The 24602-nt window shown below is 39.8% G+C and overlaps 1 protein-coding gene across 5 annotated transcripts in view; it reads right to left on the reverse strand.

Annotated features, from left to right (window-relative positions):
* relch (RAB11 binding and LisH domain, coiled-coil and HEAT repeat containing) overlaps positions 1–24602 on the reverse strand; it is a 92656-nt gene that overhangs the window by 19671 nt on the left and 48383 nt on the right. For all 5 annotated transcript variants that reach the window (XM_043719609.1, XM_043719607.1, XM_043719605.1 and 2 more), the window contains 11 exons: positions 16045–16157; positions 13811–13901; positions 9641–9712; positions 9408–9548; positions 9151–9315; positions 7704–7851; positions 4848–5004; positions 4377–4500; positions 3060–3108; positions 1966–2051; positions 1770–1876 (listed from right to left, as the gene is read on the reverse strand). In XM_043719609.1, coding sequence (XP_043575544.1) covers positions 1770–1876; positions 1966–2051; positions 3060–3108; positions 4377–4500; positions 4848–5004; positions 7704–7851; positions 9151–9315; positions 9408–9548; positions 9641–9712; positions 13811–13901; positions 16045–16157 — 1253 coding nt within the window. The remainder of the gene's footprint in view (positions 1–1769; positions 1877–1965; positions 2052–3059; positions 3109–4376; positions 4501–4847; positions 5005–7703; positions 7852–9150; positions 9316–9407; positions 9549–9640; positions 9713–13810; positions 13902–16044; positions 16158–24602) is intronic.

Consider the following 24602-nt stretch of genomic DNA (forward strand, 5'->3'; position numbering starts at 1 on the left):
CGCAATGGCAGAAGGAATGTAGTCCTGATAAGTGCAAGGTGATTTATTTTGAGAGGCGCAATAAGGGAAGAATTTACACAATAAATGGTAAGTCCCTAGGGAGTACGGAGGAACAAAGGGACCTTGGTGTACAAATCCAGGAATCCCTGAAGGTGTCAGTACAGGAAGGCAGGGTGAAGAATACACATGGGATGCTTGCCCTCGTTAGCCAAGGCTTAGAATATAGGAGCAGGCAAGTCTTTTTGCAACTTTATAGAATATTGGTTAGGCCACAAATGGAATAGAATGTGCAGTTCTGGTCGCCACACTAGCAGAAGGATGTAATTATACTGGAAAGGGTACAGAAGGAATTCATCAGGATATTAGCTGGGATGACAAGCCTCAGCTATGAGGAGAGACTGGATAGGCTGGGTTGATTTTCCCTGGAGCAGAGGAGGCTGAGGGAGGATCTGATTGAGGTATACAAAGTTATGAGGGGCATGGACAGAGTAGATCATCAGAATCTCTTCTCCATGGCAGCCATGTCTAAAATTAGAGGACACAAGTTTAGGATGAGTTGTTAAGAGGTTTAGAGGGGAATTGAGGAAACATGTTTTCACCCAGAGGGTGGCAGAAACATGGAACATGCTGCCTGAGAGGGTGGTGGATGCAGGTACTGTCTCAACATTGAAGCAGCATCTGGAGGAGTACAAAACTCCAGGCCCTGTAGGCTATGGACCAAGTGTAGGTAGTTGGGATTAGTATAATTTGGTGTTTGAGGTTGACAGAGGCATGGTGGGCCGAAGGGCCTGTTTCTATGCCATATGACTCTTGGGAAAAGGATGGTTTTAAACATGGGCAATTTGAGAAGGAAAACAACAATTACAACAACATGGGCAATTAAAAAGCTCCCATAAGGAACTAAAGTGAGGGCAGTAAAAGACAACAGAAAGGGAAAGTGGCTGAGTGAAGAGTAAATTAAATGGATAACGAGGTCTGTTTGCTTGGGATGTTTACAAATGTGGAAACTAGGTTCAGTTCAAGGAAATGGTTTACAGCTTTAGAAAAGGCAGGAAGTTAAATGCAGACAGAAGGCAGGAGATCAATGAGATTACTAGCTATTATTAGAGACTGAAGACATTGTTCTATGATACCACGTACTAGCCATAAAATGTACGGGAAAGTAAGATCATAGGAAACAAATAAGGGGGACTAGCTTGGACAAAGGAGTAAGCTGAAGAGCAAAGAGAAATTGTAAGTTATGATGGATTCTTTTCTTAGGAAGATGGATAGACGTGTGTGCTGGAACATGGCAAGCTAGAAGTTACAACAGTATATATTGAAGAAAGGCAAATGGATGCAATATTCAGCAAGTTCATAGATTGAGATACTTTCTGAACTTTGAACCTCCAGAAAAAAGCTGGTTAGCATATATAACTCAGGTTTACTTCAGATAATGACCATCACCAGTCTCCTTGATTTCTTTTTAAATGCCTATTTACATACTAATTGCTTTTTTAACCTCACCAGAGAAAGTCAGGGCTCACGAGGCACGGTGATAACATCCATATCTCTGCCTTGGATACATCAAGACAAGGGTCAAGGCAGACACTGGGAATGATAATTACTGCTTATAGTAAGGCATAAACATCAGAAATAAAATATTGCATTTGAAGGTGGCTATCATAGAATAAAATTACAAATAGAACATCAAAAACAAGTAATGCCAGAAAATGGGAGCAAACAGAATTCAAAGTTATAGAGTTTTCATAAATGGTGGAATATCTTACCCCAGTTCCACAAATGAAGCCTTCAGACTATCAAGGGGCGCATGAGATAATGAAAGCGTGGTCATTACATCTTCCAAAAATCCCACGAGGAGTTTCCGGTCTTCTTCCTGCAGGATTATTCAGCATTTTAGTAAATTCATTACTAAATCAAGAGGAGTTTACCAAGTCTAAAATTACAAATGTCGACTTCCTTTACCTGATTGTAAGAAGTGAGTACCCCTGTTGCATATATGGGAACTGTGGCCTTTGTTAGCACCCCGTTGCCAGCTGTAGCTGATACATCTTTGCAAAGCAAGAAAGAAACATCAATGCACTTTATCTTAGATCTGTTACAATTTATGCCCTTTTCAGTGGCCTTTTGTTTAACTGTATCATGATTTTTGCACATTAAGTGGCCATAGAATTATATTTTGATACTTCAAATGGAACTTTTGTTTAGAACAATTCAACTGAAGCTTTAATGAAAGCAGAATTTACAATAAATTCTGCCAACATAACCTTCTTCTATACAACCACATGAACAGCACAAACCTCTAGACTTGATGTGATAATTTGGATAGAACAATTAAGTTAAATTTTATGCCATTGAATGCAATTAATTCATTTTCTAACTCCAGGTGGTCACAGTCACCTCTCAAAAGAGCCCAGATTTTTTTTTTAAAAAGATTCCCTACAGTGTAGAAACAGGCCCTTCGGCCTAACAAGTCCACAATGACCCTCCGAAGAGTAACCCACCCAGACCGATCTACTCACATTTACCCCCGACTTATGCACCTAACACTTTAGCAGGGCCAATTCACCTAACCTGCACATCTCTGGATTGTGGGAGGAAACCGGAGCACCTGGAGGAAACTCACGCAGCCATGGGGAGAATGTGCAAACTCCACACAGAGAGTCACCCGAGCCCGGATCGAACGCAGGTCCCTGGCGCTATGAGGCAGCAGTGCTAACCACTGAGCCACTGTGCCGCCCCACGGTTTTAAAACTTTCTCAACAATGGTGGAAACATATATAATAACAATAGGTTTCTGAAATTGTACAGTAATGCTCGTTAAAATTTTGAGAAAGCCAATTACTATCAACACAAGTTGCACTACAATTTTCTTTAAAAAATGGAACTATCAGATGGGCAGAGTCAGAACATTTCAAAATAGAGTGGATATGAATTATAGCCAACCATAACTCGTTGCTTTTATAGTCTGTTCTCGCTCAGAACAGCAAAATTAGGTTTTCAATAAATAAGCAGCACCGGATAGTTTTACAGGGGTGGCAGTGTGTGGGTGCACTTACCAACAGCTTCTTCGGAAAGCCTCAGTATTTCTTGGAACTGTGGCTTTACCTAAGGATGTATAATATATCACGTTAGATTTAAACAAAGACAAAACAATCTCAAGTCAAACAGAACTACACACCCACTATGGCAGCTGCTTATTAAACACATGATGTGGAGGAGCCGACGATGTTGGACTGGGGTGGACAAAGTTAAAAATCATACAACACCAGGTTACAGTCCAATAGGTTTATTTGTAAGCACTAGCTTTCGGAGTGCTGCTCCTTCATCAGGTGGTTGTGCATCAGGACTATAAGACACAGAATTTATAGCAAAAGATTACAGTATCATGCAACTGACATGATATATTGAACAAACCTAGATTGCTGTTCTAGGTTTGTTCAATATATCATGTCAGTTGCATTACACGAATCTTTTGCTATACATTGTCTTATGGTCCTGCTGCACAAAAGCCATCTCAGGAACCTGAACATTGACTGAACGTAAGCTTTTTTTAAAAAAATACTCAAGACATCTGAGAAGTAGTACACATTTACTCGTTTTGTTAATTTTCGAATAGAAGTGGGGAATTACGAGCAGAATGAATAATTGTCAACTCTCGGTTTGGACATCCAGCAGTATTATTATTTAGACAGGAGCAGCTGCTTCATGTTCTGTCCTTTTATCTGTTGCTCTAGAAATTCAAGCATCTAATTATGATTTGAGTTTTCAAATCAGATGTAACTGAAATTCAGAACGAGCCTCAAAGCCAGACTTCCAAAGCTGCACTTTGACTCTACAAAAGAATGGATATGGAGGACTAAGGTAATTTAATACTCCACAATTCTACAGAAAAATATAAACAAATTTAAATGGATTTAGACAAGTCTCGAATAAAATGAACAAGTCTCAAATATTATGTCCAATTGCCAATATGTTCCGACAACACAGGGCTGAAATAATCAAATCTTTCATAAGATACAAATGACTCATGCTATGCTAGAGCATATTTCAATAACTATCCTGTTAACTTTTGGACAGCAAGGAGCATTAATATGGAGATAGTGCAGGAGAATGGTGCTAAGGTGGAAGATCAACCACAATCTAGTTGAATAGTATAGCAAGCTCAAGCTGAATGGGGCTCCTATTGTCTATGCTCCGACTGCAGAACTCACTTCCAAAAGATTAATTCGGGGTTTCTTAAAGAGAGGCATTGTAAACTTGTCCATGTCATATAATAGTTAAAGTTACACAAACACTTGCATTGTTCCGACATTCATTTAAAGAATAATTGGGTCAGCTGAGCATCTACTGACAAGGAGTTTAAATTAACCCACCTTTGTATTTGTGAAAATTTTACCAAATGTCCGACACAACCTCCAGAAATACCGGGAGAAATCATGGACACAGGATGTGGAGGTAACATTAATTTTACCAACAGTTTCTATCAATTGTGGTAATCTGGAACAAAACAATGCGAGTCACTTAGAACGTCTGCTCCGTTTTGTGGCTGAACCCTCAGTTTTGAGTACTCTAAAATCTTTACAGTAACTCAACATTTTAAAATGCAAATTCAGTCTGCAAGATTTCAAGTCAACTCACAAGAGTTTAAAAAAAAGTTTAAAATTAGAAGCTTCTTTTAAGATATGAAGTTTAAAAACAAACTACTTTTCATATTCAAGGACACTTTCATCATTGTCCAAGTAAACATGGATCCACGTTAAAATGGCTCACAACTGGATGTCAATAAGAAATCACAGCTTTGAAGGGTCACTGGTGAAGGGAGGATGAGAGTGAGACTAACTCACAGCTGATTAACGACCCACAGAAGATTCTCCCAGCCAGTTGTACCCTCGTGTTCTAGTTGATTATCATAGAGTTGCAAAAGCACCGATAACTGTTCTCTGCTTCCAATGATTGTTGCCACATCTTGAAGAGGGGAAGCTGGTCGAGGGAATCTTGTCACTAAAAAGAAAATAAAATTAATTTACGGATGAAATAAAACATGACTATGTTTTCAGGAGAAGCATTGGCCAATTCTCCTCACAAATTTTGTGGATGCATTAAAATTCATCAACCTGGGAGTGCTTGATGAATGTAATCTTGTAGAAGTAGGATATTTCCAGTTTGGTCCCATTGCTGATCTCAGATGAGTGCACAGCAGGCTCAAAGGGTCAGTAGTCTACTCTTGTCCCTTGTGCAGTAACATTGGGAGCATAGTTTGCATTAGCTTCTCATTGATAAAAAGTTCATACAATTTACAGACCACAACCAACTCTACCTTACAGAAAATGCTTTCCACAGATACCTTTCAATTCCATCATCTCCAATAATAAAGCACATTTCCAAAACATTTAGCATTACTTAGAACTCCACCATTCAACCTTTACTTTCTGATTTACGTGGAAGACAGCCAACCACCAAAAAAAATCCTTCCACCCTGTAACCATTTGGCTCACGTTGTCCATCCTGGCCCTCTGCTTGAACAATTCACTGAGCATCACTCCACATCTCTACCCATTAGCCCTTTACAGAAACTGATCCAATTTCCCTTTTGAATGCCTTGACTGAACCTGCTTCTAACCTCACTCAGGCAGTGTGTTCCAGATCCTGGTCACGTACTGCATTACAAACGTTTTACTTCATATCACAACTGCTTCTTTTGCCAATCAACTCCAATTTGCCCACTGGTTCTTAATCCTGAGAAATGGGAACAGTTTCTCCCTATCTATTAATCCAGGTTCCTCAGTTTTGAATACCTGTCAAATCTCCTCTCAACCTTCTCTTCTCCATGGAAAATCCTCCCATCTATCTACATTACTGAAATATCTCATCCCTGGGACCATTCGCGTGAGTATTTTCTACATCCTTCCTTGAGTGTGGTGCCCAAAACTGGGCACAGTACTGCAGCTGAGGCCCAACTAGTTTTGCACAAGTTCAACATTATCTCCTTGTTTCTATGTCCCCACTGATGAAACCTGGATGCCCTGTTCTTGACTGACCGCTCCCTTAACCCGGTCTTGCCATCTGGATCAAATTGTGCACATATACACCCAGAGCCTTCTACGCCATCACCCGCTTAAAATTGCAACCTTTATTAAAATGTTGTCCTTCTGTATCTTATCTACCAAATTTAAACATTTCACATCTCTAAGCATTAAATTTCATTTACCTAAGAACAGGAATGATTATCTTCTAAAGTATCAACTTTTTAAACATTTAATGAGATACTTTTAAGAAGATTGAGAGACACAAAGATAGCTTGGCAAATAAGTCTGAAGAGTACAAAAGAAAACTAAAATGGGGTAAGGATAGGTTAAGCGATTTGACAAAGATCTGACAAATGGAGAACATTGTGGGAAAATGTGAAATCGTCCAATTTGATAGAAAGGATACAAAAGAAGCATATTAACTAAACAGTGAGAGATTGTAGAGCCCTGAGATGCAGAAGGATCTGGGTGTCCTGGTAAATAAAACACAAAAGACTAGCATGCAGGTGCATCAAATAATTAGCAAATGAAATGTTATTTATCACAAGGGGAATGGCATCTAAACGTAGAGGGGTTATGGTTCATTATACAGGGAGACTGGTCAGATAGTATCTGGAAACCATGCATGGAATTGGTCACCTTATTTAAGGAAAGATTTAAACACGTTGGAAGCAGTTTAGTGTAGTTTACCAGAATAGTGCCTGGAATGTGCAGATCTTATGAAGATAGGTTGGACATCCTTGTATTTGATGGAGTTGAGATGAGCAAGAGGTGACTTAAGTGAAACATGCAATGTTCTAAGGGCCCTTGTCAGAGTAGACGTGGAAAGGATTTTCCTCTTGTCGGGGAGTCAAAGATGAGAGGTCAATGCTTAAGAATCAAGGGTCACCCTGATTAAGAGTCCTTGAAACTTTATTTCCATTGCCTTTTCAGGAACAGAGTTTTGAATAGTTTTAAAGTAGAGGTAGATCGACTATCAGCGGTAGATGGGAATGTGGTTTGAAGTTAGAACCAGATCAGCTATAATCTTACACAATTGCAGAGCCAGGTCAAGGGGCTAAAAGCCCCTTGCTGTTAATTGGCAATGTAATAGGATTGATGAGGCATTAATTTGGTCCACTTTATTATTTTGAAGAGAAAACTTTGGTGACCAAAATGTAATATAATTCATATAATGATAATAAATATCAATAGTTTTAAAGAAGAGTTTTAAGAGGATGGTTACATTAAGAGACAAGGAGGGGGCTAAGGTTGAAGCAAGTTCTCTTGCTTGTCCTTCACAACTTGCAGAAGACCCTGGAATGAGAGTAGATATTATTTTTCTTGGGTTGTCTGTAGTCGATCTGCTAGCTTATAGTAAAATGAACAGAAGAATCTGGTGGCTATTTACCAGAATCTGATTATGACTGTAATTATAATGCTTGCTATATTCCAATAAAGAATCACATTGAGCTGAACGACAAAGGTAATTCTTACACTAAGTATCAAACCCTAGATTTTTTTTCCCACTAAATTTCATGAGTGCATGACATGAAGCAATAATTTGCACTTAATGTACACTGGAATATAGGACACTCTAAATACTTGCAATTACGAAATGTGCCTCATCAAAACTGCACTTGGGGCATTTTTCATAAACAATGTGCACAAGCAAATCACTGTACAATACAATACCCTCTATCTGTGGCACCTCTCCTTGAAGCTTTGCTTTGCTTGCGAAAGGAGCATTTTTCAGGACCAGTGCAAAGAGTGGTGGAATCAGCGATTGCATGGCTGAAAGATATAGGTGGAGCTTATGATCATCAAGTCCATGCTCTCCATCCTATATGCAGAAACAGAATAGGGTTTAGAAATAAATTAGGCCTCAGATTTGTATCAGTAATACCTATTTTAAAAAGCAAATTTACTATATGATCTATACAAAGCCAAATATCAATATACATTTTAAAAATTCTACAGCATTCATAATCACTTTGAAGATTGTCTTCCAGATCAAATTAAATTTTTTTTAACTAAAGCAAAGTAAATATTAACATATTTCACTTGGCAAATTTTCCATTTCTGAATGGAATACAAATCAGGTTATATCCAGTAGGTGTATTTTTACCTGTAGATATCTGTGAAAAGTACTTACAAGTCGAAAGTGAGAGATTTTACATACTTTATGTAAAAAAGATATAGTTTTCAGGTTAGTTTCTTAGAAGAGAGAGTTGGCTATACTAGATCTGGTATTGTGCAATGAACTCTCTCAGTAATGGCAGCCCTAAAAGTGATAAAAATGACATGTTGCATTTCACATTCCGTTTGAAGGAGAGGAAATAAAGGACAAATAAAGACAATTGAGGGCATGAAAGCAAAGCTGGCTAAAGTGAATTGGTAAATTAGTTTAAAGGAACAGTCAGACATGCCATGACAGACATTTAAAGGGATGTTCAAGAATACACAGAATAGGTACATTCAAACAGGAAGCAAAACTCCAAGAGTGGATGCAACATCTATAGTTAACTAGAAATGTTAAAGATAGCATCACACTTCAAGAAATAGTCAAAAGATAAATGACAAAAATAAAAGTCAGAAAGAAAGCTAGACAAAAATATAAAAACAGACAGTAAGAATTTCAACAAATATTTAAAAAGGAAAAAGAATAACGGTGTGAATTTATATAATACCTAAACTGTCTCAAGGTCATTGTCAAACAAGATTTGAAATTGAGTATCACCTGAACAGTAACCTGGTCTGACAGTTAAAATTTGTTCAAATAGGCAAGGTTTAAGAAAAGGTCTTAAAGAAGCAGAGCGGGGTAAGGATACAAAAATGTTTTGAAGGGGGATTCTAGACCTTGGACCCAAGAAGCTGAAGACATGATTGCCAATTGAGGAGCCATTAGATGTGAGAATAGTCAAAGGGCTCAAACTGAACAAATGCTGGAATTCTCATGCAGGTATGGGGCTGGGTAGAATATTGAGATATGAGTAGGTAGGACATGAAAGGTAATAAGGGAAGGATGAGAATTTTAACACTGAAGTAGCAATGGGTTTCAATCATAAATAAGCACTTCTGTTCAATAACAATCAATTAACTGGATTTGCATCAAGTTTTAAAATGGCTTTTTTTTACCTACCCTGAGTATTTTTTCAATGTTGCTTAGAAGAGTTGGAATGAGATGGGACTGGAGTTTACCCAGCTCTGTGGTCCATGCTGCAAAAGCTGGCAGGAAAACTTGATGTGTAGCATTAATTACCCTTTCTGAAGGGTCATTTAAGGCAGACATCTGCAATTCAAAACCCTGTGGTTGGGGAAGAGAAAACAAACTTGTATAGAAGAACAGTAAAATGTGGGAACTTCCATGAAGATATTTGATCTGTAACAGTGCTATACCTGCAAATATTTGTCAGGATCATCAATGTAAGCCATAATTATACCAAGGCTTTTAATGACTGCCTCTCGCACAAGATCTGCCTTATCCTCCGTCAACATCTGCTGCAGCATTGAGAGCACCAGTGAACTGCGAATCTCTTTCTGAAAGTGGGAGCAATCAAGTTAGCACAGTAATCACTATGTTTATTGGGTCATTTTAAAACAGAAAAAAAAAAGAGTTAAATGCTTCTTACAGGCAAGTAAGGTGCAAGGGCTCCACAGGCTTCAGCCACCAGTAATCTTCGTTCGGGATATTTGTGATTGATCTGCGGGGGGGCAGGGAAGAGATAATACTGTGACATGAATAAAAGACTCATCAATTTCCTCATTCTCCATGAAGACAAATACTTCAGATCAAATTCAAATCAGATTAATCAACAACAGATATACAGATAGACAACAGGAAACCGAAGACCATTCAATTCACAAGCATTTCCACTGACGCTGTAAAATTGTGTTTGCAGGTCATTCCCATGCAGAGTAAGTAGGCGAAACCAAATAAAGCATTTATCTTGCCGTTTGTCTTTTAACTGGTTGGCTTAATTCTTCAACACACTGACACAGAATGAAACATTGGAGTTCAAATGTTGCCTTCTGCTGAAGTCTGGATCCAAGTTTTGTCTAGATAAGGACCTGCCAACACTGGTAGGGCCATTTGCAAGATAACATGACAACCAATGAAATATCCAAACACCAGCTATGCAATGATCAAAAAGGCACAGCTATCACAAGAGATTTCCTGAAGCTAAAAGCTTGAAAATAACAAGGATTAGCCCCGGTGCTGTTGGCTATTTTAATTGTTCATTGCTTACTGACATCAATATAACCTTGCTGATCTTCTCATGAGCTCACTGTTACTGAGAATTTCTCAAAACAAGTTGATGACAGAGCAGTCTGTTTGAGTGGCACGCCACCTATTGTTCATAACTCACCACCACTGACATCACAACTGCTGTATTGACATCATCAAATGCAGCAAATCATGAAGATTACTTCAACAGCACCTCCTGAATCCACAAGCTGTACAAAACAGGGGCAGCACAAGAGAACACTACCACTTCAAGCTATATACCACATTGACTAAGTATGTTACTATTCCTTCATCAGTGCTGCAGCACCCTCTTCAAACGACTGAGGGAGCAACTACAACCCATGGACTGCAGTTATTCTCGTTCACGATCATCACTGTAGCACAATAAGAAATGAGCAATAAATGTTTCCCTCATCAGCAATGCTCACATTTCATGCATGAATTAAATAAAGTCTAACTACTAAACAATGTGAGAAATGCTTTACATTTTTATTTCTAGGTTAACATCACAGGCTTGCTGGAAGGAATCTGAAAAAACGTACAAATATGGGACTCAGTCATAAATGTTTTGCAATGAGGCCAAGGGAGCAGCCATTTCTAAACATTTGCTAATATCCTTAGTACATTGGTTTTGCTTTAGGTGAAAGGGATCTCTCCCAACCAGAAGAAACCAGGTTCACAATTCAGATTGTGAAGTACTGTGCTGCCTGCACCTACCACTGCAGCACTGAGTAGGTGCAACCAGCTCACTACCATAAAATGCAGCACATTTTTGCGTGAAAGGTTATTGCCAATTGAGAATAAATTGAGTAGAATTTAAGTTAAAAAACTGTGTTAGCTGTAGTTCATGCATCCGTGTCTGGAGTTCAGATGATGCTTTTCTAACAACTACTTAAGGCTACTTAAGATGTCAGAAGTACTGAAATGATTAGTGAACATAACTGAAATAAAGCTCATTCAGAAATAATTTTTCTCACTCTCAAATTTATGCAATGTGTCACCAAAATGAGTGGCTAATCTAAGGGTCTCCTTTACTTGCTTCAAATAAGGGGAACTCCCTTACTCTCCACAAAGTAAGGGAGAAATTCACCAAAGATCCTCAGACAGACCTTCCAAACCCACAACCACTTCCATCTAGAAGGACAAGGGCAGCAGATACTTGGGAATGCCACCACTTTCAATTTCTCCTCTAAGCCACTTGCCATCCTGACTAGGAAATATATTGCTGATCCTTCACTGTCACTGAGTCAAAATCCTGGAATTCCCTCCCTAATGACATTGTGGACTGCCATGATTCAAGAGGTCAGCTCACCACCATCTTCTCAAGGACAACTAGGGATGGGCAATAAACGGTGACCAGCTAGCAATACCCATATCCCACAAATTTAGAAAAAGATTGCATTGCACCTTATTTAAGGAAGGATTTTAAAGTCCTGGAAATAGTTCAAAGGAGATTTACTAGAATGATATAGTAAAGAATGATATTCTGCTTCCACTAGTTGGTGAATCAGTAACAAGGGGTCACAATTTCAACACTGCTAGCAACAGAGCCAAGAGTGAGATGAGGAGATACTTCTTTAGTCAGAGAGCTGCTAGAATTTGGAATGTGCTGCCTAGGAGAGTGGTGAAGGCAGATGCTATATGAGGTTTCAAAAGAGAGTCGGATATATATTTGAAAGCGACAAAGTTACAAGGCTATGGAGATGGGGCTAGAGAATGAGACTAACCGGATAGCACTTCTGGAGCTGCTACAGACATGATTGGCTGAATGGCCTCCCTCTGCACTGTAAAATTCTAGCTTCCAGGAATGTCCAGAGTGAGAGTATGCAATGACACTGAGCATTTTGGGGAAGCAGCCTAGTCCAATCATGGGTTCAATGCGTGTTTGGCTGAGCACAGTTTCCTTGCTGCAACGTGATAAAGATAGCAGGCAATGCAGCCTGAGGTGCAGTATTAAAATGCAGAACTGTCCTTAAGTGAATCACAGATGTGCCATGTGGGTTCTGAGAGGCTGGAACATATTGGATGCCATGTTTGTGGACATGGGCTGTGTATGGCCAATGAGGTAAAAACAATGACTGCAGATGTATGGCCAATGTCCAGGGAGCACTGAAATGTTGGCACCCATTATCCAGCAGGAGATTGCTTGGATCAAGTGGTGAGCTGGATTTGTCAGGTGTTAGCTCTGGTTTCCACGTTGAGTTTCTCTACTTCAATCTTGTTTGGCAAGTTTGGTAAAATGGAGTCTGAGTATTAACGCAACATCAACAAGGCACTTAACAGACAATAACCATCATCAACTGCATTTTGCTAGTGCCTCACGAGAATCTTACAGTCACTTGTAAAAAGTATAAAGGCAGTAAGAGATGCTCCAGGTGTCAAAATTGGTCTTGTTGCCTGATTCTGTCACATCTCTTCCAGAGTCCTATTCTTTTGAAAGTACCAGTGAACCTAATATTCTCCATCTGTGAACCTAAAAGCAGTCTTTGAAAAGCCTCAATTACATAAACCCAATGCAGTGGCTGAGAAACACCGGTGTGTTCTTGGAAACTGTAAACCATTTATATAACTGAAGGAACCATGGTAATATACAGTTCCACTCTGCTAGCCTATTTAGGTGTCACTTTGTCATTAGGCTTGCTAATGAGATTTTGCAACAAGTTCATTAATGCTTCACTTAGGAGAAAATCCAATTTTCCCATCTCTATCAATGAGATAACTTTGCAATGAGTGAAGGAAGGCCTGACGACATACTGTGTTAAATCTACATTAGGCTTCATCTTTCAGGTGGTTTCTCATAATCACAGGCAAAGTACCTTGCACATCAATGACAGAATAATCCATGACATGAAAGCATAGACTAAGACAGAAGTCATCAAGCTGAACTGACTCGACTCCAGGCCGGGTAACACAAGGTATTGTTGTCAATTCCACAGAACACAACCTTCAGAGTTGTTTTTAAAATGTAAAAGGAATAATCAGAACTTCTCAACAGTGGCACATGAAAGTTAGGGATTGCACAAGAGAACCTAATATATCTAAAATTCTAAAGCAGAAGAGAAAAACAAAAGGAGATGTTTACAATGGCAGAAAGGGAGCCAATTACGCAAATGTCTTCAGGGAGCAGAGTTGATAGGTGATTTTTCACTATAGTGTCAAAACCAATAGATGTGTCAAAATGTGTTTTTTAAAAAATTTGATTCCCTGACAATGAAATATTTGTGAGGAATATCTTCCATATAGTCCTTATGCAACATTAACTACAACATCTCAATTTTCCCCTGGTATTCGCATAACCAACATTCAAATGCTTGTTTGCATTGAGTGGCTCAGGTAGTTCTGCAATGACTACCTGCTGAGCAGTAATAATCAAACATCTTAATGCTCCAGATTTTATATCTGCATGGGACCCAAATCATGTCTGCAAACAGATTCTTTAATCAAGTTACGGTCTTCACCAAGTCACTTTTATTACTTTAAAGCTCAAGTTATATTTAAAAAAGCAGCAAATGAGAAGGCAATTACTGAATTTTAAGTTAGATGTTGCACTTACCTGCTCCCAGCACTGTGGTAAAAGTTCAGCTTCAACACGAGTTGGTCCAACATGCCGAGCAAATGCTACACAGCCTGTTAAAATCATCTGCCTGCATTGAAGGGGAAGAAAAATTCTAGATTATTAAAGCAGAGATTATGCATCCTGAAAAATATTCATCACATTTGATGAAACAAGTTCAGCTGCCTTTCCATTTTATTTCCCAGTCCACTATCTCACATACATGGGTGCCCCAAAATGCTGGATCAGATGCAAGATATTTTCTGAAAAGAATTGAAGAATGGTTTATGCAATGAACAAAAGGGAGTCACATCAGAAACCGAAGTTAACCATCGACTTTAGTTTCAGGGTAAGCATTATTACAGGTGGAATATTTTGTTCAAGGTGCCTCCACCACAAACAACTCTTCATTCTTGATGACTATAATTGGATTATTGAATTCAATTTGTGAATTATTTTTCATTTGATTTAAAGGTATTTATTTAGCCAGTACCCTATCGTGAGATTATAGATGTTAGTTTATTCCTTTCAGTTAAGAAAGGCCCAACTTTTTTGAAATTAAAGTAGTCTTTTAAACATGATTTGGAGATGCCGGTGTTGGACTGGGGTGTACAAAGTTAAAAATCACACAACACCAGGTTATAGTCCAACAGGTTTAATTGGAAGCACACTAGCTTTCGGAGAGCCGTTCCTTCATCAGGTAATAGTGACAACCACCTGACGAAGGAGCGGCTCTCCGAAAGCTAGTGCTTCCAAATAAACCTGTTGGACTATAACCTGGTGTTGTGTGATTTTTAACTTAGTCTTTTAAAATTTATATTCTACAAGAAAAGGTGGGCAAACGTGGGGAATAATTGCTGTAAAAAGGTTAGAGGACAAGTGGTGGAAGAGCGTTAGAGGATGTGCTGTCAGGAGTTTGCAGAGATGTTGCAGTGTGATTTGGACAGGCCGAGTGATGGACCAAATGGATGGCAGATGCAGTGTAATGTAGATAAATGTGAGGTCATTTACTTTGATAGCTAAAATAGGAAGGCAGAATATTATTTGACTGGCTGTAAATTGAGATATGGGAATGTTCAATGAGGCCTGGGTGCCTTGTGCAACAACAGACAGCAAAAAGGCAGCTGTATTTTGGCCTTCATATCAAGAGGATTTGAGACGAGGAACAAAGATGTCTTACTGGAATTATACAGAGCATTAGTGAGGCCACACCAAGAATACCGAGTGCAGTTTTGTTATCCTTTTCCGAGGAAGAACGCTTTTATGAAAGAAGGAGTGCAGCAAATGTTTACCACATTGAATTCTGGATGGACATATGAAGAGAGATTGAGTCGGTTAGAATTTTATTCGCTGGAGTTCAGGAAAATGAGAGAGAATCTTATAGAAACCCTTAAAGTGCTAACAGAACTAAACAAGTTTGAGGCAGGAAGGATATCCCTGTTGATGGGGACAGTCCAGAAACATGGATCATAGTTAGAAATTTCCTCACCCAAGGAATTAGAATTAGAATCCCTACATTGTGGAAACAGGCCCTTCGGCCCAACAAGTCCACACTGACCTTTCGAAAAGGTATCCCACCCAGACACATTCCCCTACCCTATATTTACCCCAACTAATGCCAACACATCCCTGAATACTGGGCAATTTAGCACAGCCAATTCACTTAACTTGCACATCTTTGAACTGTGGGAGGAAACTGGAGCATGTGGAGGAAACCCATGCAGACACAGGGAGAATGTGCAAACTCCACACAGACAGTCGCCTGAGGCTGGAATCGAACTCTGGTCCCTGGCACTATGAGACAGCAGTGCTTACCACTGAGCTACTGTGCCTCCTCCTGGAGTGGTGACCCTGGGGAATTCAGTAGCACAGAAAGTGGCTGAGGCCAAAATATTGTGTTTTCTCAAGAAGGTGGTTACGGCTAAAGGGATTATGGGGTATGTGAGGAAGGCATGATTAGAATATTGAGCTCAATGATCAGTCATGACCATATTGAATGGTTGAAGGGGCTAATCCTGCTCCTATTTCTTATGTCTCTATTTACGTATTTAATAAAACACTAATGTGCTTTTCAGATCAACGTAAGAATATTTCAGGAGGTCCTTTAGGCACAATGTTTGTCTGGTCAACAATACTGATCAACAGTTATGCCATTGGAATGAGAGCACGTGCATGCCAAGGAAATGTGGTGACTGTTGTTAAGAAACGAGTTTGAGATACACAGCAACTCCTACCTCTGCTCATCATCTGGACGTTTAATCAGGTTGAACAAAATGTGGAGAAGCTGATCCCTCTCCTTGGGTTCAGGGTGGAGGCAAGCTGTACACAGGATTAGAGGAATTAGCTCCTAAGTCAGGGAGGGAAAAGAAACAGATAAATAACATGCAATATTGTATTTGTATACAGCTGGGTTTTTTTTAAAATCTACAAAAAAACTTTGACATTTCTTCACTCAACAGGTTATTTAGGTCCAGTGTTCTGAGTTTCATAATCAGTAACAGAGCTCCTGCAGTTCTCATCCTGAAGCATGACTTGGTGTTTTTTTTTAAACTCTTCACTCTTCTGATCTCTTTTCAGAGTGCCAACGAAGTAGTGATCATTAGAGTGTTACTGGGTGATTTATTTTCCTGCTTGCTGAATCTTCTGCAAATCCTCAGATGCTGAACTTGTTAGCTTCTCTTTTCAGTGCATTCTTTCTTACTTTATAACTGTGACCAGACTCCAAAATCTCTTAACTGGCTGCAAAATAATGTCAGGCTCCCCGAGGCACTGAAAGGCATGACAAATGCAGATTCGTTCTCTCATTCTTTTACACTGAGCTTTCCCAAATTACAGAACCAATTGTTAGCCTTTGAGTGACTCATCACACAACAAAAGTTGCTTTATTTCTATGCATTTCCACACCTCTAGACTTCTGTTGCTGAATATTTGGTAAAACATCCATATTTCTTTCAATACTAACGCTGCTTCAGAAATGCAGCTTCCACTTTTGGCGAAATGTTTCCTTCCAAACAACAATTTAATTTCCTAAAAGGGCCTACGTCCATCCAGGTCAAAGACACACCAGTCTTGAGCAACCTGTTGCTGCAACATTTCTGGACAAGGTTCAAGAATATCTTCTTTGCCTGCTAGAAGACTCCTTTTCCCCCCTCATTGTAATTTTAGCACCTTTCTCCAGTTATGACTAGCTCCCCTGTGGGATAAAGGCTGTCCTATCGTGAATAAATTGGGTCATAGTTTCTGGAGTTTAAAAGAATAAGAGGCAATCTCATTGAGAAATGCAGAATTCTGAAGGGGCTTTATTAGGCAGACTCCGTGTGTTTCTCCTGGGAACCTAAAACATGGTTGGGAGGAGCTCAGTCAGCTAAGGGGCCTATTATTTAAGGCAAAAATGAGGAGAAATTATTTCACTCAAATGTTGTGAATCCTCAGGATTCTCTAATCCAAAGGATTGTGGATGTTCCATTGCTGAACACATTGAAGGATAGGTCAGACAGATTCTTCACCTTTCAGGGAATTTACGGAAATGGGGAACAGCTGGAAAACTGGAGTTCAGCCCCAAAATCAGCCACAATTGTACTGAATTGCAGAATAGCTCAACAGGCTGAATGGTCTACTACAGTTCTTATTTCTCATGTTTTTGTCAATCCCTTAGTCCCTTTTAATCACCAAATATCACAATTGACATAAGTTGTTACCACTTACAAAAATAAGTAGCAGGAGCTGGACTAACCTATATGCCCTTCAACAAGGTCAGTGCTGATCATCTTCTAAGACTCCACTTTCTCGTTCTGCCCTCATTTCTCTTGCCCTTAAAAAAATAACACTATTGACCTTTGTCACAAAGATGCACAAGACTAACCATTCCAAGTTCTCTTGGGTAGAGAATTCCCAACATCTATGACCGTTTGAGTGAATACATTTCTCTAATTCAGCTGTAGACAGTGGTCCCTTTATTTAGTGCAAAAACAGAAAATGCTGGAAATACTCAGCAAATCAAGCCAAATGTGTGGAGAGAATCAGGATAAGTATTTACCAGAACCTCATTTAGAGACTGTGACCCTAAGTTTGAATCTCCCCAGCCAGGGAAATCCTTCCTTCAGCGTATACCCTATCAAGCTAACTAAGAATTTTATATATTTCATTTAGGTCATTGCTCATTCTTCTAAACTCCAGACAATGCAGGTTAAGATTGCTCAACCTCTCCTCTTCAGATGATCCTCTCACCCAGAAATCAGTCTCTTCGTTGCACTCCCTCTCAGAGCCAAGCCAACACACACTACTACAGGTGTGGTCTCATCAATGCACTGCTTAACTGTAGTAAGACTTCTATACTTCAACGAGTGAAGATATCAAACCAGAAAAGGTCCAAAGAAAATTCCAGAGTTTGGGCATGATAGCTGGACAGTATTCTAGATAAAACTGAAAAGTGAAAGGCATTTACCGGTGAATAAGATCATATATGCTTGACAAAACACAGATATCATAACCAGGGTTCAGTGTAAGGTGGCTATGTAGCTTCATGCTTAAAACTGATAAAGTTTGAGAGATTCATAAAACAAACTACTTGCTAAAAATAAAGCTCACATAGGTAGCCTTTGAATGTAGATTAAAAAAAATCAAAATGGTACACTTACATTTCCAGTTTTAGCTACCACATTACGTATACAGTTTTATACAAAACCCATGTTATAGCACATGCTCAGCAGAGGTTAAAAAAGTTAATGCAGAATTCTTAAGCAAAACAAAAACCCAAAACAGCTCATTATAAAACAGCTGAAGTGTAGGCCTGGAGCAAAAAAAGAAACATTTAACTAGATGCTGAACACCAGTGGACAAAACCTTACTTACTCCACTTTTTCACATCTTTAATTCCTCATTGAGAGCCTTTAGGAAGAACACTGGACTAGAAACCAGTGGAGACCATTTATCAACAGAATGTGTCCACCATTACAGGTAAGGCCTGATCTGCAATTTTATTCTTATCTACTGCATGCTCATGGACAATAAATGCTGGCCAGTGACACCTTTGTCCCATGCATTAAAGAAAAACATCATATCTTGATAATTCTGGTCAGCTCTGAAATTCTCAATTGACTCTTCTAATCACACCAATGTTTTGGGCCAGTATAGGTGGAGGGAGTGGGTTTCGTGTGAAGGAGAGAAAGCTAGAGATTTCCATAACACTTTGTTTGAAGAATCACTTCCCAATGTTGCCCCAAGTGGCCAAACTCTAACATCTCTGCTCCTTGTTCTGGACTCTCCTACCAGAGGAAATTGTTGCTCTTAATCAAAACAAATCTCATAAATGCTAAATACTTCAACTAGTCTAATGCTGAATCTTCTAAATGCTAGGGTAGAAAAGACTAGACTACAAACCTGGCCTCAATTCAACTCACTTCACCCAGTTAAAAAAGTTAAAGATGTTGCTGTTGTTGGAGGTCGAGTTCTCGGGAGATGAATAGGTCGGAGCTGTTTCCGTGGAGTGTTGGAGGCTGAAGGGTGACTCTGTAGAGGGGCACGGACAGAGTGAATAGCCCAAGTCTTTTTCCCCAGGGTAGGAGAGTCTAAACTAGAGGACATAGGTCTAATATGAAAGAGGAAAGATTTACAAGGGACTTAGGATAAAGCCTTTTCATGCAGAGGGTGGGGCGTGTGTGGAAGAGCTGCTGGAGGAAGTGGTGGAGGCTGGTACAATTATAGCATTTAAAAAGGCATCTGGAGGGGTACATTAATAAGAAGGATTCAAGAGGGATATGGGCCAAATGCTGGCAAATGGGACTCGATCACTTTAGGATAATCTGGTTGGCGTGGACGAGTTGGACTGAAGGGTCTGTTTCCATGCTATATAACTCTATCATTCTGATGAATCTGTGTACCGAGGTCAATAAAGCCTCTCTTGACAGAATGCGCAGAACTGAATCCCTTGCTCTAATTGTGGTCTGCTCAGAGCTTGAAATAACAAACACCATTTCCATTCTTTTGGATATTAGCATCCAGATAAAGACCATTATTCCATTAAGCCTTTACAATGTGTTTTGTATTTAACAACACCTGCATTTCACTGAACTCAAATTATTCAGATCAGGTCAATCAGTCTAAATGGTAGAACCTTAAGCAGCATTAATAATCAATAGTATATTGAAATTAAAATAAAATTGCCCATTCATTATAACAAGATCAGCAAATGCTAATTCAGGATAAACTGATAAAAAGCTGCCTAATTTGTATAAGAATTTCAATTCATGCTCGACTCAACTGTTTTTAACGTGCACTGTAGTTTCAGTACACAAGATTTGGCAATGATTCAATCGGCCGATCAAATTTGATAAGCTCTTCCATTAAAGTCAGTCACCGGTCCAAGAATCTGCCACAAGGTTACAGGTATGTGTTTTGTCCAAACATAACATAAAATACATTATTCTTTATTTCTTCTACTACAGGTTTTCTCAAATTAATTTAGGTTTTCACAAACAGTCACAAAGACTGGGGGTTTTAAGCTGACATTAGCCTAACACTCATTTGTGCTTGGGAGAGGAGTTGCAGGGTATTATTTGCAGTAATTTGAGAGGACAAGATGGAATGTTGCATTTGACTCCTCTTCCTTGTACAATTATAACTACAAACTGCAATTTTGGTAAGGCAAATTATGGCAAGACTTGTACATTTAATAGTAGGCTCCTGGGGAGTATTTCTGAACAAAGACATCTTGGGGTGCAAGTTCATAATTCCTTGAAAGTGGAGTCACAGGTAGACAGGGTAGTGAAGGCAGCGTTTGGTATGCTTTCCTTAATTGATCAGTGCATTGAGCACAGGAGTTGGGATGTCATGTTATGGCTGTACAAGACATATTAATTACACGACTTTTGGAATCCACATTCAATTCTGGTCTCCATGCTATACGAAAGATGTTGTTAAATTTGAAAAAGAGTGCAGAAGAGATTGACAAGGATGCTGCCAATGTTGACAGGTTTGAGCTAGAGAGAGAGTTATAGGCTGGGGCTATTTTCCCTGGAGCGTCAGAGGCTGAAAGATGACTTTTTATAGAGGTTTATAAACCTATGATGGGTATGATAAGGTGAATAGTCAAGGTCTTTTTCCCAGGGTAGGGGAGTCCTAAACTAGGCGATATAGGTTTAAGATGAGAGGGGAAAGATTTAAGAGATTGAAGGCCAACTTTTTCACTCATAGGTTGGTCCGTATCTGAAATGAACTGCCAGAGAAGATGGGGGAGGCTGGTACAATTACAATATTTAAAAGGCATCTAGATGGGCACATGAATAGGAAGGGTTGAGAGAGATATGGGCCAAATGTGGGCAAACTGAATTAGATTAATTTAGCATATCTAGTTGGCATGGACAGGTTGGACCAAAGGGTCTGTTTCTGTGATCTACAACTCTATCACTCTATATCTTAGAACATTCTCATGCTCCACCTACACATTTCAAAGATAGTACAAGCAGTCCAATTTAAAACTGTCCATTTCAGTTCAGTGCCATGAGGTTATCAGGACCAGAAATCTCATTGAGCCTCTCAAGATTTGCTGTTAATGCTGTTTACTGCAGTACCTTCCCTGACCTGATTGGCGTGACCCTTTCCTGGTCCAGACTGGAGGCTGCCAGTGATCCCTTTTTTGTGTCACAGGGAGGTTTGTGAAAATATAGCCAATATCACCCCTAGGGGTATTGGCTATATTTCTCACCTTTTAGAGAAACTGTCCTTGAATCTCATTTCCTACCTCCAGCCTGGTCTCAAACGCATGTATCAGTCATTCTTTCCACCCCTGGTTTCACCATTAAGCTCCAGTCCACCCCAGTTCCATTTTCTCTCATAGCCCCTTCTTTCCAGCAACCAGTCAGCCCCACACCCCAGCTCCTAATTTCATAATGCAAATAGACCTGAATGTCCAGAATGTTGCATTCTCCTCAAATCTGAAAGATTTATCTCTCTTTTTGTTTTAGATCTCGTCTCCGATACTATGCATTTCTGGTTTGTACTTTGCAGTTATTGAAGCTAAATTCCTAGGACACAATTCAACCCCGTGTGCTCATTCTATTAATTTTGGTTCAACTGCCAAACATCATCAGGATCATTAGTGAGAGACAAAATACCTTGAGAGTATAAGGCAGCAATATAATGAAGGAGCTGAAAACAAACTCAGTGTGAATCTCAAGTGAATTCAAATTAATTACAAATCCTCAAAAATAACTACATAAAATTAATTGTCTTGTTTTTCCTTTTCCTAACCTTCATTTTCTGTTCATTATCTCAATTGTCTATTTTTTATTTCTATTCAATTTAAAGTTGTCACTTCAACTTGATCCAACATGTACGCTGCAGTAGGATCTGTATCACACAGAATGATCAAAATTCCAATTTTACAGCTACATTTCCCAACAGTCACTTTGAAGCTTGACTTATTTTATTGTGAGAAATAGATCTTTCAGCCAATTTTATCAAAAGTAGGAACCTTAAGCTACTGGAGGGATTTGACTCAAATTTTCTCGACTGTTGGTAGATTGAATTCAATGTAGAAATTTAAGAGTGCTTGACATGGAGACAAAACAACATAGGCCTGTAAAAATCAGAGGGAAAACAGGTGCTTGGAAAATTTCAGATCTATTTAATTGACAGTAATCAAAAATTACCATAACAATGCACGGTGAAAATGACTAAAGTAAATCAGATGATGGGATATGTATCTAAAGGTCAATATAGACCCCTTGTTGCGAGGTAATCCTGAAGCTTTGTAAATTGCTGATGCAACATCAATTAGAATACCATGTACAGTCTTGGTTACTGCAGCTGTTAAAAAGCAGCAAAATCGAGCAACGAGAACGGTTAGGGCAATGAAAGGATCGGATTAAAATGGACCAATTACACAAACTGCTCTTAATGAAAAAGGAGAAGATACAGAGGGGAGACAATTGCTGTCTTTAGAATTCGAAGGGTACTGCAACTGAAGGCAATGCCGTAAACACAACACGGTTAAAGGAGACAAAAGGAGGTCTGGCTCATCATTAGGTGACAGACTAACAAGGAATCCTAAAATAAGCTTTTCCAGGACCATTAACTGAACTGGCGAATAACGCCTTCTGAATAAGATGAAGCGATGGAAAATCAAATGGGGAAGATTGCAGAGTTAGTTCCTTTCTTACGAAGTAACCACTACAATCTACAGAGGACGCATATGGTTTGCTGTAGTTCGAGCCAAATGAAGTCACGCGTTTGGTGCTGGAAAAGCACGGATCAGGCAGCACCTGAGGAGCAGGAAAATCGACGTTTCAGGCAAAGGCCCTTCATCAGGAATGAGGCTGGGAGTCTTGGGAGTGGAGAGATAAATGGGGGAAGGTAGCTGAGAGTGCAATAGTGGATGGAGGTGGTGGTAAAGTGGTAGGTCGGAGGGGAGGGTGGAGTGGATAGATGGGAAGGAAGATGGACAGGTGGGACAGCGGTGCTGAGCTGGAAGGCTGGAACTGGGATTAGGTAGGGGGAGGGGAAATGAGGAAACTGGCAAAATCCACATTGATACTATGGGGTTGGAGGGTCCCAAGGCGGTAAGTAGACCATTTTTCCTCCAGGCATCGGGTGGTGAGGGAGTGGTGACGGAGGCGGCCCAGGACCTACATGTCTGCGGTAGAGTGGGAGAAGGAGTTGAAGTGTTCAGCCACAGGACTGTGGGGTTGGTTGGTGCAGGTGCCCTGAAGATGTTTTCTGAAACGCTCTGCAAGTAGGCGTCCTGTCTCCCCAAGGTAGAGGAGACCACAACGGATACAGTAAATGACATTTGTGGAAGTGCAGGTGAAACTTTGACGGATGTGGAAGGCTCCTTTGGGTCCTCAGATGGAGGTTGTGGGCACAGGTTTTGCAATTCCTGCAGTGGCAGGGGAAGGTGCAAGGAGGGGAGGGTGGGTTGTTGGGGAGTGGACCTGATGAGGTAGTCGCGGAAAGCAGATAGGGGTGTGGAGGGAAATATATCCCTGGTAGTGGGGTCTGTTTGTAGGTGGTGAAAATGGCAAAGGATGATGCGATATATATGGAGGTTGGTGGGGTGGAAGGTGAGGACCAGGGGATTCAGTCCATGTTGCGGTTGGAGGGGTGGGGGTTCGAGGGCAGCGGTAGGGGAAGTGGATGAGAGGCGCTGGAAGGAATCATCAACCACATGGGAGGGGAAATTGTGGTCTTGAAAGAAGGAGACCATCTAGTGTGTTTTGTGGTAGAACTGGTCCTCCTGGGAGCAGATGCTGCGGAGGCAGAGGAACTGGGAATATGGGATACGTTTTTACAGGAGGTAGGGAGGAGGTGTAAATGAAGTCACATCATGGGGAACTCAAAAATAAAATTAAAATGTTGTACAAAATATGTAGAATGAAAGAGTGTGATTTTGATTAATCTCCAAGTGGTTTAGGTGCAGAAACAGCATATAGTATTACAGAGAACAGACGTAAAGCATCTATTTCGCAATCCCAACTCCATTCAATCAGGGGTTTTAAGGACTCATCCACTCACCACAATTCTGACCAACTACGAAGCCAATGTAAATGAACATTATCCTTCCTGAAATCTGCCTGGCAACTTGCACCAGAATGTTAATAACACTCAACTTAGTGTTTCAACATTCTGCAACTGAGGATTACTTCTCCAATGGAAATACCTACTTTTCTTTTAAAATAGGTGATTTGGTGATGTGAACTTTTAGGTATTATGTAGTAATGGTGAAGTTATCCCAATAACTGGGATTTATTTACAGATGAAGCACATGTAAACACCAGCAAAAACAATAAATATTGAT

Source organism: Chiloscyllium plagiosum, chromosome 29 (genome assembly GCF_004010195.1).
Source record: "Chiloscyllium plagiosum isolate BGI_BamShark_2017 chromosome 29, ASM401019v2, whole genome shotgun sequence".
In the NCBI taxonomy this organism is placed as follows: Eukaryota; Metazoa; Chordata; class Chondrichthyes; order Orectolobiformes; family Hemiscylliidae; genus Chiloscyllium; species Chiloscyllium plagiosum.